This window comes from Leptodactylus fuscus, chromosome 7, assembly GCF_031893055.1.
Source record: "Leptodactylus fuscus isolate aLepFus1 chromosome 7, aLepFus1.hap2, whole genome shotgun sequence".
Classification (NCBI taxonomy): Eukaryota; Metazoa; Chordata; class Amphibia; order Anura; family Leptodactylidae; genus Leptodactylus; species Leptodactylus fuscus.
Genome location: NC_134271.1, coordinates 49,549,955 through 49,565,118, shown reverse-complemented (window position 1 = coordinate 49,565,118; position 15,164 = coordinate 49,549,955). Strand labels below are relative to the sequence as shown.

The following is a 15,164-nucleotide window of genomic DNA, read 5'->3' as shown; positions in this document are numbered from 1 at the left end:
CCTCCCCCTCCCTCATCTGTTTTCCCCCTCGCCTTCCCTCCTCTCCCTTCCCCCTGGGGGTGGTCCCGGGCCCCCTGCCATGGATTCTTTGACCTTTTCCTCCATTAATGTGAATGGGCTTAATACTCCTGAAAAGAGGTCCTCCCTCTTGCGATTGCTCCTGTTTTGGGCTCTCCATCCTTCCCTCCGGGGTTTTCTCCAGGCCCTTTCCGCTCGTGGTTGAGGGCTGGTGTGCAGAGGGTCTTCCATTTCCGAGCCAATGGTCAGTGGCGCCCCCTTAGCGACATTCAATTAGACATGGCTCTCCCTGCTTTGGGGCCCTGGAGAGGGCTGCAGCTCACTCATTTTCTCTCCTCCTTCGCTGACCCGACCTCCTTTGATAGATCTCTTACGAGCTTTGAGAAAGCCTGTGTTGGCACTGGCCTTCAACGCCACTCCCTGTCAGAGTTTTATGCCCTTTTGGTCTCCCCTCCTCCGGACCACAGACCCTCTTTTCTCTCCAAGTGGGAGGCTGACCTTAACCTCTCCTTTTCGGACGCGGACTGCTCTAGAATTTTGGTGCTTGCTCACAAGAGCTCATTGGCCTGTAAATACCAAGAGGCGGGCTACAAGATTCTTACTAGGTGGTACCATGTCCCTTCCCTTCTACATAAATTTTTCTCGTCTGCCTCTCCTCTTTGCTGGCGATGTGGTTCGGAGGAGGGGACACTTCTCCATGTTTTTTGGAGCTGCCCAGTTCTGAGAGAGTTCTGGGATGGTGTCCATCGTTTAACGTCCCAAATTTTTCAGACTGATCTGCCGAATTCCCCGGCCTGCTTCCTCCTTCATCTGTCTGGGGTCTCCCGCAAGGCCTACCGGAAGTCTGCAGTGCGACACCTGATTAACGCAGCTAGGGCCTGTGTCCCGGCCTTGTGGAAATCCCCTAATCCCCCGTCTCTTTGCCACTGGGTTCGCAAGGTGGAGGACCTCCAAGCTATGGAGGATCTCACGGCGTCCTTACGAGATGCCTATGATGTCTTCCTTGGGGCCTGGACCCCTTGGATCCTCTTCCAGGGCTCTGACCAATACAGGTCCATTGTGGGCTGTGGGTGAGGTCTTGGAGTGGGTGTGTCCCGGGACTCCCCCCCCCTCCCCCCTTTTCTCCTTTTTCTCTATTCCTTTCTCCTCCCTGTTGGCTTCCCCCCGTTTCTCTTTCCCCTCCCCCCCCCTCCCTAGCTTACCTCTTGTCCCCCCCCCCCAGATGGTTTTCTCCTGTTTCATTCTGTTCCCCCTTCGTCCTCTTTCATTTTATGTAGTGACACAGTGTCGGCTGCTCCTCCCCCGTATTGTTGGTTGTGGTGAGGTTCGGCCTTTGAATTTGTCGGGCGACCCTCGTTATGGTTGGGTCCCCCGTGTTTTGTTATGTGATTGTTTTTGATTCATATATCTTTTATTTTCTCTCCTCTGTGACCTTGTTTTTATAAATAAAGAATTTATAAAAAAAAAAAAAAAAAAATTGTATGAAAATATATAAGTATGTCACCAGAAAGTAGCAGCCAGGTTGACCAAAAATCAGAGTATATACAAACAAGTGTGATGACATAAAACCAAGGTACAAGGAAACTGCAAGTGCAGACTGATCTGACAAATCATAAAAGAAAGTAGTACACAGAAGCCATGTAGTAGTAATAGATAGTAGTAATAGATAATGACTTCAATACATAGCAGTTAGGGTGCAAGAAGTACCCTACGCGCATATCACATTGAAAGCAATAGGGAAAAAAGCCTCCCATTGATTTCAATGGGGAATGCACGTATGTCGGCTCCCATTCAAGTCAATGGGAGCTGCTTTTTACACGTTCATTCTGAACGTGTTGCGCAGTGTAACTCCGTGTGAAGGCTCCCTAATACTGAAAGTACCCGATGTATAAAAAGACAGATCAAAATCCCATAAAGGTGGATAAAGATACAATGACCGAAAAAGACCTCATACGTACAAACAATGCACAGGCATAGAGAGAGGAGATTGACCTAAGAAAGAGACATACCCATCATAGTATGACAGCGTGACAATCACTCCAGGACCGGCTCGCCCCTTCCCCCGGAAGAGGGTTTTTAACGCCAAAATGCGCGTCGGGGCTTGATTTTGCCGGATTCTGCAGCTCGAGGCTCCCTGCTGATTGATTAGGCCGGGCCTTACCAGCAGTGGGATGCCGCAATGATGCACTGCATTAGCATCCCGTCGCGGCTTGATGTGCATTATGCTTTTGTGTGTGTTATGATGTGATTTTGCTCTGTACGCTCCTCCAAGGACTGTATCTGTTATTTATTGCTGGTACTGACCCTAGCACCTTTCTTATATCATAAGTGAAGGAGTGCAGCAGAGTACATATAACAGGTAGTTAATAAAGTCGCCAGTATTTTATATTAGGGCGATCCTCTGTCATTCTTGGTCATATTTATTCTTCTTGTGTTTGTATCTCGGCCAGTTATCCGTCTAAGAGCACAGTTAGGGGCATAACGATGTATTTCTCATGTATCAGTCTTCTCTGCTCCAGGAGGCTCTAAAACGTCTCTTATTATATTGTCTCTGATTCCAGTCACCAAAAATGCTGCACTCACAGATCCGTGTTCCAACATAAGTGACGTAGTATGATGTGATTTTAATTCTTCTAGTTCCCTAGCAACTGACTGTCCTTACGCTGGCACCCGTGGGTTTAACTCAGAATAGCAGTCTTATCCAGTGATGGCATGTGGAAGCAAGTCTTCAGGCCTCATTCCTAGATTCTGCGTCTGTACGATATTCCCTCTTCTCTGTTTTCACTCAGAAATCCGTCACAACTCTTTGCTGTTTAGGTTGATGTGCAGGATATTTCAGAGATTTATAGTACCGTTTGGTTACCTTATTTTATACCTCTGTAACATTAAGGAGTCAAAATAGTATTAATGACTCTACAGACACCAAATAAACTCCCTAGTGACCACGATAGGTCCCTCAGTTCTATAAAGATAGGGACAGCAGCTCTCTATTGTAAGCATTCTACATCAGCCCAGATATTTACAGATAATGCAAAGTTCATAGAACAAATCATACCAAATATAGCAAATAAGGTTTGATACAGGTCCAGCAAGCCCAACCTATAACCCTACGGTATTGATTTACAGCAGTAAGGGCAAACCTTTTAGAGACCAAGTGTCCAGACTGCAACCCAAAGCCCACTAATTTATCAGAAAGTGCCAACATGGCAATTTAACCTTAATACCGTGGATTTATTTTGGAGAAAAAACAACTCTTACATTAACCACTTTTTCCTTAAAAGAAAAACACAATAAGGCCCCATTTACATGACCACAGCCATATTTGAGGCGTTTTTGGTCTGTATAATGACATGCCCTATTTTTTTCAGTCTGAAACACCGTTGCCCCCACACTTTAAAATGTGCTCCACAGTGGTCCCCACACAGTATAATATGCGCCACAGTGGTCCCCACACAGTATAATATGCTCCACAGTGGCCCTCACATTGTATGATATGCTCTGCAGTGGCCCTCACATAGTATAATATGCTCCGCAGTGGTCCCCACACAGTATAATATGCTCCACAGTGGCCCTCACATAGTATAATATGCTCTGCAGTGGCCCACACACAGTATAAAATGCTCCTGAGAGCCCCTCTCACCAATCACTATCACTACATCCTTTGGCAGTGATTTTCATAGCCTCATCTGCGATGCTGTTGAAATGTTTTTCCACTAGGCATAGATAATGTACCCTTCTTAATTCAGAGATCTAGTAGTAAAAAGATAATCAGAAACCTCTATGTGTGGAACCAAAATTTAAACCACATGGCGATTTTGGTGGCAACTCCTGTCATGTGACAATACATCGCTGAGTTGCCTTGCAAGGCAGTGGAATCAGAATCTTAGTTGGGACCAATTTTGGGTAAAGTTGGAGTCAGAAAAAAGTCTTCAAAATAAACGGATTGTTTTAAAATTATATTATTCGATATAGTATAATTCATTACACGTATCATTTATTGCAAATTTGCTTTCATAACAATTTATTTATTGAATTAGAGGATTTTTACTGCTCCTGACTGTCCACATCTGTCAGCCATTTTTAAAGCAATTAATCTGGCGGAGTCAGAGTTGGTGGTTTGGTTGACCGATGCTACGTTTACACTAGCGTTCGGGTTTGCATTCGATTCCCAAATGGACCACTTCCCCCTCCCAAATGGAAACCTGATCCGCTTAAAAAAGCAGTTAAACTTGGAAACCAGCGGGCCCCATAGATTATAATGGAGATCCGTCGGATTCAGTCAGGTTTCCGCCCCAAAAGGGCGGAAAAACGCGGAGAGAGAAATTCTTCTTGCGTTTTTAATGCAGATGGGGAATGGAATTCCCGATCAGAGACAAAGCGCTAGTGTGAACTTAGCCTGATTCCACAGACCTGGCCTCACGGAGAGGCGACGCCATGTACAGGTTCACACTTTCCTTGGCAATGGTCAGTGGGTAACCTGGGCTGGAACCTCCTATTTTCTAGGCCTTTAGTAGCTGTAGGAGCCTTCATATTGCAGGGGGGGGGGGATTATATATGGTTTACATCAATATACTGTAATGTCATTTTTGCCTGCTGCATTCAGTTACAGTGAAAACATATTGTGCTGTGAGGAATACAGAAACAGTATAGCATCCGCATCAAGGCAAAGGACTGGCAGCGTTACTGAATGTCCTTGAAGTGACTGAAGGAGAGACTTGGAGCTGCAAGCTTTTCACTGACTCTATCAAATAAAGGTTTGATTGGCACACGAGGTCCGAACCTTAAGGGACGACTCTACAGAAGGAAGATCAATTCCAGAACATTGCTGCACACACAGAACAGAACTGCCGCCTAAACATCTCTGGGAATTACTTATACATTGTGATTTATTATGTTCACACTTGTGAAATGGCCCAGTCATTGGCAAATGGTTTCATTACCAGGTTTAAAGCATTTGGCAAGTGAATCTACACATCAGCATTTTTTTTACTATGTCATTTTATCAGTTTATGTAGGAAGGTGTTAGAATATTGCAGGCCCAGCTATGCAATCAGATTGTACAAGAGAATTGCTTAAATAGCAGCTCCACATTATATAGGACTGGACCTGCTCCCTTGCAAATATTGTTCTTCCTCCTGTTTTAGCAGCCTGTAGTTTTTCTAGGAGCCGCACTTGTCTGTTTTTTGAGGCATCTGACCTGATAGCAATAATATTAGGGGATTGTTTTATGCAGTAGCACAGTATATTCTTTAAAGTGGTTGCAAAGGCGAGGCCTCATTTTCCAATCAATGATGGAAAATCATTACGGCCGTGTAAAACCAGCATAAGACTGGCGGAAGGTAGCTAGGTTATACCTGGTATTTGTACCTGATCCCCCTCAATACTACACTCTTCCCATTAGATGTAGGTTGTGCTATTTTATGGAGAAAAAAAATTTCCCACATTATGGAAAGTATAATTCCCACACAAAATGTATTCTCTGGTCTGATGTGAAATGTAGTAAAGGTAATCTTCTTAATATTGGATGTTTGTTTTCTGGTCCTCAGCTCTGTCATGTGACCAACAATCAGATTTTTCAACTGACGCTTCTTCTCATGTGTACAGGAAATCGATTTCTCTATTCATTTTTTCAAGGTTGTCATAGGAATGAATGAATGGAGAAACTGACTTCTTGTCCGCACTTGAGAAGCTGTGTCAAAGAAAATGTCTGTTGGTCACATGACAAAGCTGAGGACCAGAAAAGAGCAGATAGCTTACAAATACAGCACTACAGTTCACATCATGTGCCTTCTATCAGGCCAGAGAATAAACATGTTGTGGGAGTTTTACTTTAAAGTGATACAAAATACATTTCCATGTCATTGCCTCAGTTCACACATAGTGGACTTTTCTGTGCATTTCCATCTTTAGAACTTTCTTCAATGTAACACACCGCACCACGTGTTCAAGGTGTGGAAATGGTAAGAGGAATGCTGGAAAGTAAAATTTTACTTGGTGGTGTGTAAACTTTGCATTACTAACCAGTATGCCTTTCACAAAGAATTACTATGTGCCCGTCAAACAGGGCAGCCATTCATCTGCCAGTGTACTGAATGTCCTCTCCTGGGGCCTCTCGGCTAGTACAAGATTCTCACTCTGTTGCCAAGTATACATCCTGACAACATCCTTCTTCAATTGTACAGGATATGCCTCACCCTCTGCAGACCCACTAAGGAGCCTCTGTCACGTCAGTCCTAAAGGGGGGCTTTTTTTTCTTTTTAAAACAAAGGGGTATATCCTGTTTAATGCCAGTGACAAAAGCATCCTGCCATTAGCTATCATTCCCATCTCATCTTATGGAGGTTGGTGGATTTAGTATATTTCTGTATATATAGAGGATTGTCGTCTGTGATGGGCTTGTGGTTTTGACGTTATGGAGGTGGCTGAGAATAAAGTCCCTGGTTATACGGTGGTGGTGTAGTAGTGGTGATGTGCTGCAATGGTGGTAATAAGAGTCATTTTATCATGGTCTTTCATTGCTCCTCTTCTCCATCTTTCCCAGCCAAGGATACCCTGCTCATCTCTGTCCATTTTGTCTTTTAGCTCTGCACTCGCAAGTACAGTAAATGGGAAATTCAGTATGTGGTAAGGTGATATACATAGCCTGGAGCCCACCACAGGGCAGTTCTTAGTTCCAGATATTAGTCCTTAGGACCACCCTGTCCATCTCCCTGCCCTCCCTGCTGCTTCACCCATGCATATGTTGTAGTATAGCCATCCATGTTCATAACTGTTTGTCGTTTCTGATAAAATATAATAAAAGCAGGTCATCAGGTGCAGCGTTGTCTTCCATCTCCAGCCATTTGAGCAAATGCGTAGTGACGGGCGTCTGCATGAGCAGGCTGAGCTTCAAAAAGCCGAAGCACTGCCTTTATGTTTCCATTCAAGGCCTCCATTTCAGGTTGATGATAGATTGTTGCCTTCAGGGTTGTAGAATAAAGGTTGCAACGACGAGGCGAAACCTGACATTTTGATTTTATATTAAAGAATGTTTTCTAATATAATCTACAGGGTTGTCCTCTTCTGTGAAATTCTTATTTCATTTCAGCTACCTCCTACTTATATGGCAAATTATATGGCTGCAGAACTAGGAGAATTTGCCCTTCCAAAAGACTGACAGCCAGATGACAAATAGTAGCTAGATTTGTCACGTGAATAGAATTTTGACAGAAGGGGCCTATTGGGGCCTATAGTATATTACCAAGTTATTTTAGTTGTAGGGCTGTAGATGTGGCTCTTGCCAAAAACGAGGGAAGAATGAATATGTTTATGGTCATAGACCATGGGAAAGGCCATTAAAATTATCCTCATTCTGTTTAGTATGTATAAGATGTTGCTGTATTGCCTTAAATATAGAAACTTGAAGGCCATAAACTCTGATGGCGACAGCTATTCCTATTGACTTTACCATAGACATCCATGGTGATCTCAGCCAAGTGTTCATCTGTTGTTCAGACATCTCTGGCAATGGCAACAGTTAAAGGGGTTTTCTAGCCCCAAAAGGATTTTCCATATTGACAGAGGAAAGGTCACCAGTATGTGATCTCTGGGGGGGGGGCAACACCTGGATCCCACACAGATCAGCTTTTGTGGCAGTCTCCAAGCACTGGACATTACAGCAGTGGAGGGGTATAGTGTGTATTCTTCTCTGCGCTGCAGTCCCATCCACTGTATAGTGGAGGTTCCAGTGAATTGCAGTGTCACACCTATTACTTGAACAGGAGCTGCTGCTGGGTCAGCTGATCTGTGCAGGGTTGGGGTATCGGACCCCCAAAGATCACATACTGATGACCTATCAGAATATACCATGTGTGTCTGATTGGTGGGGGTCTGCTGACTGAGACCCTCACAATGCTAACAATGGTGAAGAATTGGCCATAAACATTAAAATCAATATTATGATACAGAGGCGAGCTTATGTCCCCTCCCCCAATAATATATATGCAGAGATAAAGCTGTAAAGCAGACTACTGTGAATACAGCTTGCTATTTGCCACAGTTTGTGCAGTCCTGAATGTGTCACCATATCACACACCCTTCTTGTGCTTTCCATTCGATGCTGTTTCTCTATGCATCATTCCTCCTCGCTCTCTCTTTTTTCCCTTCCTCCCTTTCCTATTCATTTTTCACACATATCTTCCGCTGGGCTCGGGCGGCTGGGAGATGAAATAGAAATGTTGCCATGGTTACCAAGCTCATTAATGGAGCTTCTCTTGAGTCTGCACCCAAGTGCTTTCTGGTGATGAGGACAGAGAGGCCTGGTATTCAGCCCCTTGTAATGTGCGCGCTGTGAATCTGTGAGACCGGTCCTAACCCGCAGTTCTAAAACCAATTATAGAAATATCGTTTTATTGTACACCCAGGAATTCCCAGAGAGACGCCTTCCCAAATGTGGCTTGCAGCCGAGGCCAAGTGTAGTCTTTATGTAATTGGCGGTGTAAGCTGGGAGTTTTACACAACCCAATTCTTCAGAAATTTACATGTTAAAATAGGGCAGAACTCAGCAGAGGAGAAGTATGAAGAGCAACACTGCCTCTAGTGGAGAAACCTGGTAATGTCCTTACTGAGTTACCTGCCTGGATATACAGCAGATGACAGGGATGGGATTTTGAGTCGCCTCGCTACAAATTAGAGGGTATGGTCTAATAAATGTAATTCTCCTGTTATATGAAAATGCATTTCTCATCTGCTCCATCCACTCCTTGCTTTAGCTTAAAAAAATTAAATAAATAATAGTCTGCACCCCCCCCCCCCCAAAAAAAAAAAAAAAAAAAAAAGCATCTTTTGTACAATGTGGGGCCTTAGCCTTAAGTGGTTCTGTTCTAGCAACAACGCCACCTTTTGTCCATAAGTTGTTAGTGGGGCCAAACTACAGAGGCCTCCTATACACAAGATTGATGCTGTAATAGCACATCGGGCAGTTGTTAAATGATTTTATTTAGAGCGTCCTTTTATTATCACACCCTCAAGGAGAGGGATACCAGGGGTTTCCTTATATCTGTGCTTCACAAATACCGTAGGTTGCACTCGCATATGGTACATCTCTGCATACCAGATGCATCTGGAAGGTTTATTACCTTTAGTGTAACACGTTGTTGTTGTTTTTTTTTGTTTTTTACACATCATAAAATTTATCTCTTTGGAAAAGTACAATAGGCCTTAAAGCTTTTGTTTTGTGATCAACATGGAAAAGGAGATAGATAGATAATGGTTGTGCACAGTGGCGTAACTAGGAATGTCGGGGCCCCGTGACGAACTTTTGAGACCCCAGAGTATATAATCGGAGACCCAGGGCAGGATACAAACATTAAAAAACAATGTTACTTACCACTCCCTGGCTTCGGCGCAGTCCCTGTTGATGTCTGCCATCTTCAATGACGTACGGGACATCACTTGAGCTGGGGCTTGCATTGCCACGCATAAGGACGTAAACCCCGGCCCATGTGATGTCAGGGACATCACACAAGAAGGCCTGAAGCCTGCCTGGAGCTAGGAGAGGTAAGTAACACTGTTTTTTTATGTTGTCTCATCTTCCCTGGGCCTCTGACCATTATACTTGGGTATAATTAATAAAAGTGTTTGTGGGGCCCGCGGCCTCTCTTACCAATCCCAGCTCTTGTTCACAGCCTCTGCAGAAGGAGAAGTGTCAGGGGATTGGTAAGTAAATAGGGCCCACTACCTGCAGGAAATGACCTATTAAAAAAAAACAAAAATGCAATGGTAGCGGCCAGGGGGAAAAGGTTTAGCTTCAAAACCTGTGTGTGGCCGCACTCATATAGCTGTTCTACCAGACGGACATTTACTATCAGACTGGTTTTGAGCTGCAGCCAGTGTGCAAACAACGCTGATATAGCTTCAGCCACACTGCAGAAGAGACAGTGTGAGCTCCCTGCCTGGAATGGTCAATGAACTCCAGTAGTCCTGTAGCCTTTTTACCTACCCATGTGAACACCACCTAACTGGTTGCATGTACTAAGCATAAGAGGTCCATGCAGTGCACTGAGGTGCTTGAACCCCCCTCCCTCCTTGACCTTGTGCTCCCTCCTTGTGTAACCCTCTTTATTTTTCTACTTTCCATTATGATGTTTATAACTTTTGATCATTTACTCTTGGTTTTCAGTGTGTTATACTTGCCCTCTATTAATATTATTCCTAGCATTGCCACAGATGTATTGAAAATCATTGTTTGTTCGTCTTCTTAAAGGGGTTGTACAAGTTCAAAAAAATCTAAATTAAAACAGACCCATTTTACTAAACTCTTGCACTTAGGCTGTGTAAATGGGTTAAAGTCGGCCATACAAATTAGATGTATGTTGGTTGAATCTGCCAATTTCAGGGAGACTGACTCTGCATAGATGCCTGCGCGGGGTGAGAAGGGTCCGGCATGATGATTTGTTCTTGGGGAGATAATTTGCGGCCAGAGCTATCTGCCTAATGAGAACACATGAATGTCCTGCTGAGGATGCATTTACATGGGGAGGAACGGGAGAGATGGCTCTTAGTTTTAAATGTCACCTCCGAGATAAAAAATAAGAAGAAAAAAAAAAAGATATATATATATATATATATATATATATATATTTATTTTAAACTTTATTTTGTTTATTTATAGTAACCTCTAAATAAAGAGCATAAAACCTTTGAAGAAAACAAGTTAACCACCATTATTGCGGATAATCTAATATTCTGGGTTGTTTCAGAGAACTAGTGATCCCTATCAGCATCTTAGATACACAAGTCTTATGCTGTTTCTTCTGTTCCTATAGCTCACATCTTCTCACATTCTCACATTCTTTGAGCTTTTCATTAAATGGACCCCTACTTCCATATTTGAAGAGGCTGGCAGACAGATGGTGAGGGCACAGTCTAAGGCAGGAGGGGCAGCGTGACGGCACACAGGGGACAGGAAGCGAGAAATGAGGCCCAATGCATGATATATATTTCAAATGTAAATTCTGCCCACTGTGCTCAGGGAGGGGGATTTGTGTTAAAGGTTAGAGCCAGCATGGCTCCTGCCCCGCAGAGAGGAGAATTTGAGCTGTGCCGCTTACATACAATTAATTGGATCTAATGAAGTCGCTGTGTCAGAGCTGGGAATTGGGGCTGGTCTTACGTCATTTACCTCATGTTGCTACCACACCGCTTCTGCCTGTTATATAGAATATAATACATCAATGCTGGATTCCCAATGCATTGACTCCATTTTATGTCTGTTCCAGAGTAGAGTCAGCAAGCTTTTTCCTTTAGACTGTAAAATATGTAATGCCAATGTGATCTAGGGATATGTATAGAGTGCGGTCCTATAGGATGCATATAGTGGTGGCATTGTTAAGGATTAGGTTCTCTTGACCTCGTACTGAAGTTTCCTGTGTACAAGACCTATTCTAGATTTTCATGTCCTGCTTTAGGGTTTAGTGTAATCTGAGGACATGTTTGGCATTAAGGTTGCCAACCCATCACATGCATGAAAAATTGGGTCACTTGCAGCCTGCCTATGATAGGTAGTCTGTGAAAACTAGGTTCATTTGGGGTCTGTCTGTAATAGTCATGTAAACTGCTAGACTATGAGGACAGGTTCCTGATAATCTCATTCTTCATCACATGTCCAGTGGCCACCATACCTTGGTGTTTAGTATGGAATGAGCGTGTGTCAAGTGGTTGAATTTGATAGAATGCCATAAAGTATGTCATATAGTCTCAGATTATAATGTAGAGCGTGGATGATGTTATGTCAGGAGTATATGTGATATGTAGAGCTGATGGATAGCCTCGTATCTGAGAGATGAAAGCGGCTGAGACATAGTATTCTATAAGAAAGTCTAACATCTGATAATCCATAAGGACTGGGCTATAGCCATGGTTTTCTGCAACACAAGCCATATTTAGAAGCCATAGCATGTTAGGGGCCTGTGCCCTCTAGCTTGCCACCTCAAACCAGGGCTATAGAAGCTTTGCTAGTGTGTATTGGGTTGGCTCTGAATTACTTTTATGTCCAAGAATAGTTTCTGTGGATTAAGTAGAGGGTAGATTCTCAATCTACAACCTAGACACTTCCATAAAAATAAACTTGTATGTCTTGAGGAACAAAATACCACTTTTTTTTGTATAGATGGATAAATCTTCAGGTCAGTATGTTGTTTATATGTAGATAATGTTACCTAGAAAACGGATGTGAGAGAGGTCTATTTTTTTCTGACTTGTGACATATACAAGTAGTCTAATGGGACTTAAATACCACACACGAGACCTTGGTAATGTACTATGTAGTTGTCCCACAGTGGGGCTGCGGCATTGAGAGCTGAATGGCACACTGTGCAGAAAGTAGCTGCTGACAGTTTAATGACATAGAAGACTATAACACACATAGAGTAATGCAATATATAGATTTCATATACTCTGTTATATTCATGTACTCTGATTATTGTGGAGCCTTTGCATTTGATCAAGCTTAAAGGAACTTTCCAGCTTTTATCAACTGATGATTTATTCTTAGACCACCACATGACTTGTGAACAGAAGGGGCTCTATGAGAGCTGCTAAAGCTCATGCGTGGGAGAGTTCGGGGTATCAGACCCCCGCTTATCTTCAGTGGATGACCTATCCTAAGGATAGGTCATCATTTAATAAAGTCTGAATAACCCCTTTAAATCTAGTGATCTAGTTTTTCATGTACCAGGCTTTTCTGAGCTGTCCAAAAATTTTCTAAAGGGGAAAAACTGTCCCTTTTTTTCTTGCTACTTCCCTATTCAGACAGTGGATCACCTGGCCCTGTCAGCTAAATGGGGTAGGAAGCTGACCCGTTGGGGGGCCTTAAGTGCTATGTCTTTGGACATTGTTTTTAGTCCAGTATAGTATGGTTTTTCTTTAAAGCGAAGTTTCTCTAGCTGTAGAGACTTTCTTACTACCTCCTACTGTGCCTTGTTATGTAACAACAAGTGGAAACTCCACTCTATTGAACAATATTGGAATGGCTGCATTCTGTATGATCGTTCCTGCTTTCCGTATTTGTTTATAGTATAACTGTATAGCATAACTGTTTCATAATAATAAAGAAAGACATGGACCCCACATACCAGTATTATACACTTATCTCAGCAAAATCTACAAATATGAACAGGAGGATCTTGGTATATTGTGGTGTATAAATGTATGAGCTATTTCACAACAACCTCTGTCTAGTGGGTTCCTAAACAGGGTTATGCACTAGATGGTGGCCCCCACGACTGCAATACATTGCCAACAGGGGGAACAGCTCAGCAGCACCCCTGTGGTTCTGGGCCACCCGACCCTCACAGACACAGCATCACGGCAGCGACAACCATCATACAACACTGCATCATGTGATTACATCTCCAAAAAATTCACCTTCCCATATGGCCACATGACAACTAGTTGGTAGATCCCCTATGTGATCTCTTGCTGAATAAAAAAACATTGGGGGCTTATTTATCATGGCTTGTGCAGCAGAAAACTGGTGTACAAACCAAGAAAACAGTTCTCAAATTTTTTGCACCCTGGACGCCACTTTCCTCAAAGGAGGGGAGACGTAGGGCTATTGGGCCGCCAAATTTTTCTTTGTTTATACCAATTTGCTGGTGTAAATGATGCCAAAAATCTCTGTAATGAGGAGCTGATGTTGACTTCTGTTTAGGTGCACAGACTCCAGAAGCTTTACGAAAATGATCATGAGGATTGCACCATATTGTGATTGTCAAGATTGACGTGGTAAATGTCTGTATTGATAAATCTGCTCCATGGGCCACACATCCCAGTGTTATACATTGATCTGTGAGTCTTGGCAAAATCTAGAAAAATGAAGACAAGGTTCTTAGCATACATTGTGGTGAAGGTGTACAGTATAACCCCATAAATATCTGTTCTGCTGGAGTTGGCATTTATTGGCTATAAAATGCCTTCTCAGAGTGGCGCACGGTTACGAGGTTCTAGCGGTTTACAGTCAATTCATTTGGAAAATTAGGTGTAATTATCTGACTTCGGTGGAATCCCCATACACTTTCCATCTTTCCCTGCTGAATTATGATAAATGATCTCCATTTTTCAGGCTGCATCTCTTACAAGCATGTTTGCACGTTAGTAATTTAATGATGGAAAAACCTCACAATGGTTTGTTGCTGGTCAATTACGTATTTTCCAAGCTTTGTTAATACAGTCTCAATTATAACTATTATTTAGTATTCCGTCATGGTTCCAGTTTGTTTGCTGCTTGCTGTAGATGGTTACCCCACACTCTGCTAGATCTATAGATTTGTTTTCCTCTTGTGGGGGGTTCATGGATCTTGTTACACTGGTTTTGTATTGTAATGTATTTTTTTTCTTTAATATCATAGGCTGATGCCAAGATGGTGTGTGATGTGGTGAGTCGCATGGAAGACACGGAACCCTTCTCTCCTGAGCTGCTTTCTGCAATGATGAGACTGTGGGCAGATTCTGGAATCCAGGAGTGCTTCAACCGATCCAGGGAATACCAGCTTAATGACTCTGCTAAATAGTAAGTGACCTGTTCACCTTACCCAAATTATAAGCAACCTCCTACCCTTAGGTAGGCCCCACATGGGCTTGTATCATAGGTACTGTATGTCTAAGGATATGGCCCGTGGATAGCATTGCCTTATACAATGGCTACAGGCTCTTTTGTACAGGTAAGGTTGTACATCTGGTGGGCACTAAATATTTACCAGTACAGCTACTATAAGTGCTTCCTTTACCTAAATTGCTTTCATACACACAAATGGCAGTACATAATACATCTCATGCAAACGTTTCCTGATAGAAATGATGTATGCAGGAACATTAAATAGGATATGGTGTGTCCTAGTCAACTAGATGTTCATAGTCAAAGGTCAGTACATAGGGTGTGTATATACTGAGGATGCTGTGACTGTAACAAGGGGGTATCCACTGCTTTTAGAAGGAGTTCTTTATTGTAAGAGCAGAAAGACTATGACTAGGTCTGCCAGACCAAGCTTCTATTGTTAAAGTAGCGCTAAAAAAACACTATTTTTCTATTCCCACTGCATCTCTCTGTAACTCTCCAGGCCTCTCTCACGTCTAGTGCACTCGTATCCCCACAATCCAGCTTCAGATCA

General features: G+C 43.0%; 1 protein-coding gene across 4 annotated transcripts in view; it reads left to right on the top strand.

Moving 5' to 3' along the window:
* Positions 1-15,164, top strand: part of GNAO1 (G protein subunit alpha o1) — a 148,855-nt gene that overhangs the window by 98,504 nt on the left and 35,187 nt on the right. For 2 of the 4 annotated variants that reach the window (XM_075281891.1, XM_075281892.1), the window contains exons 4-5: positions 6,601-6,642; positions 14,406-14,566. In XM_075281891.1, coding sequence (XP_075137992.1) covers positions 6,601-6,642; positions 14,406-14,566 — 203 coding nt within the window. The remainder of the gene's footprint in view (positions 1-6,600; positions 6,643-14,405; positions 14,567-15,164) is intronic. The other 2 variants (XM_075281893.1, XM_075281894.1) reach the window with 1 other exon arrangement.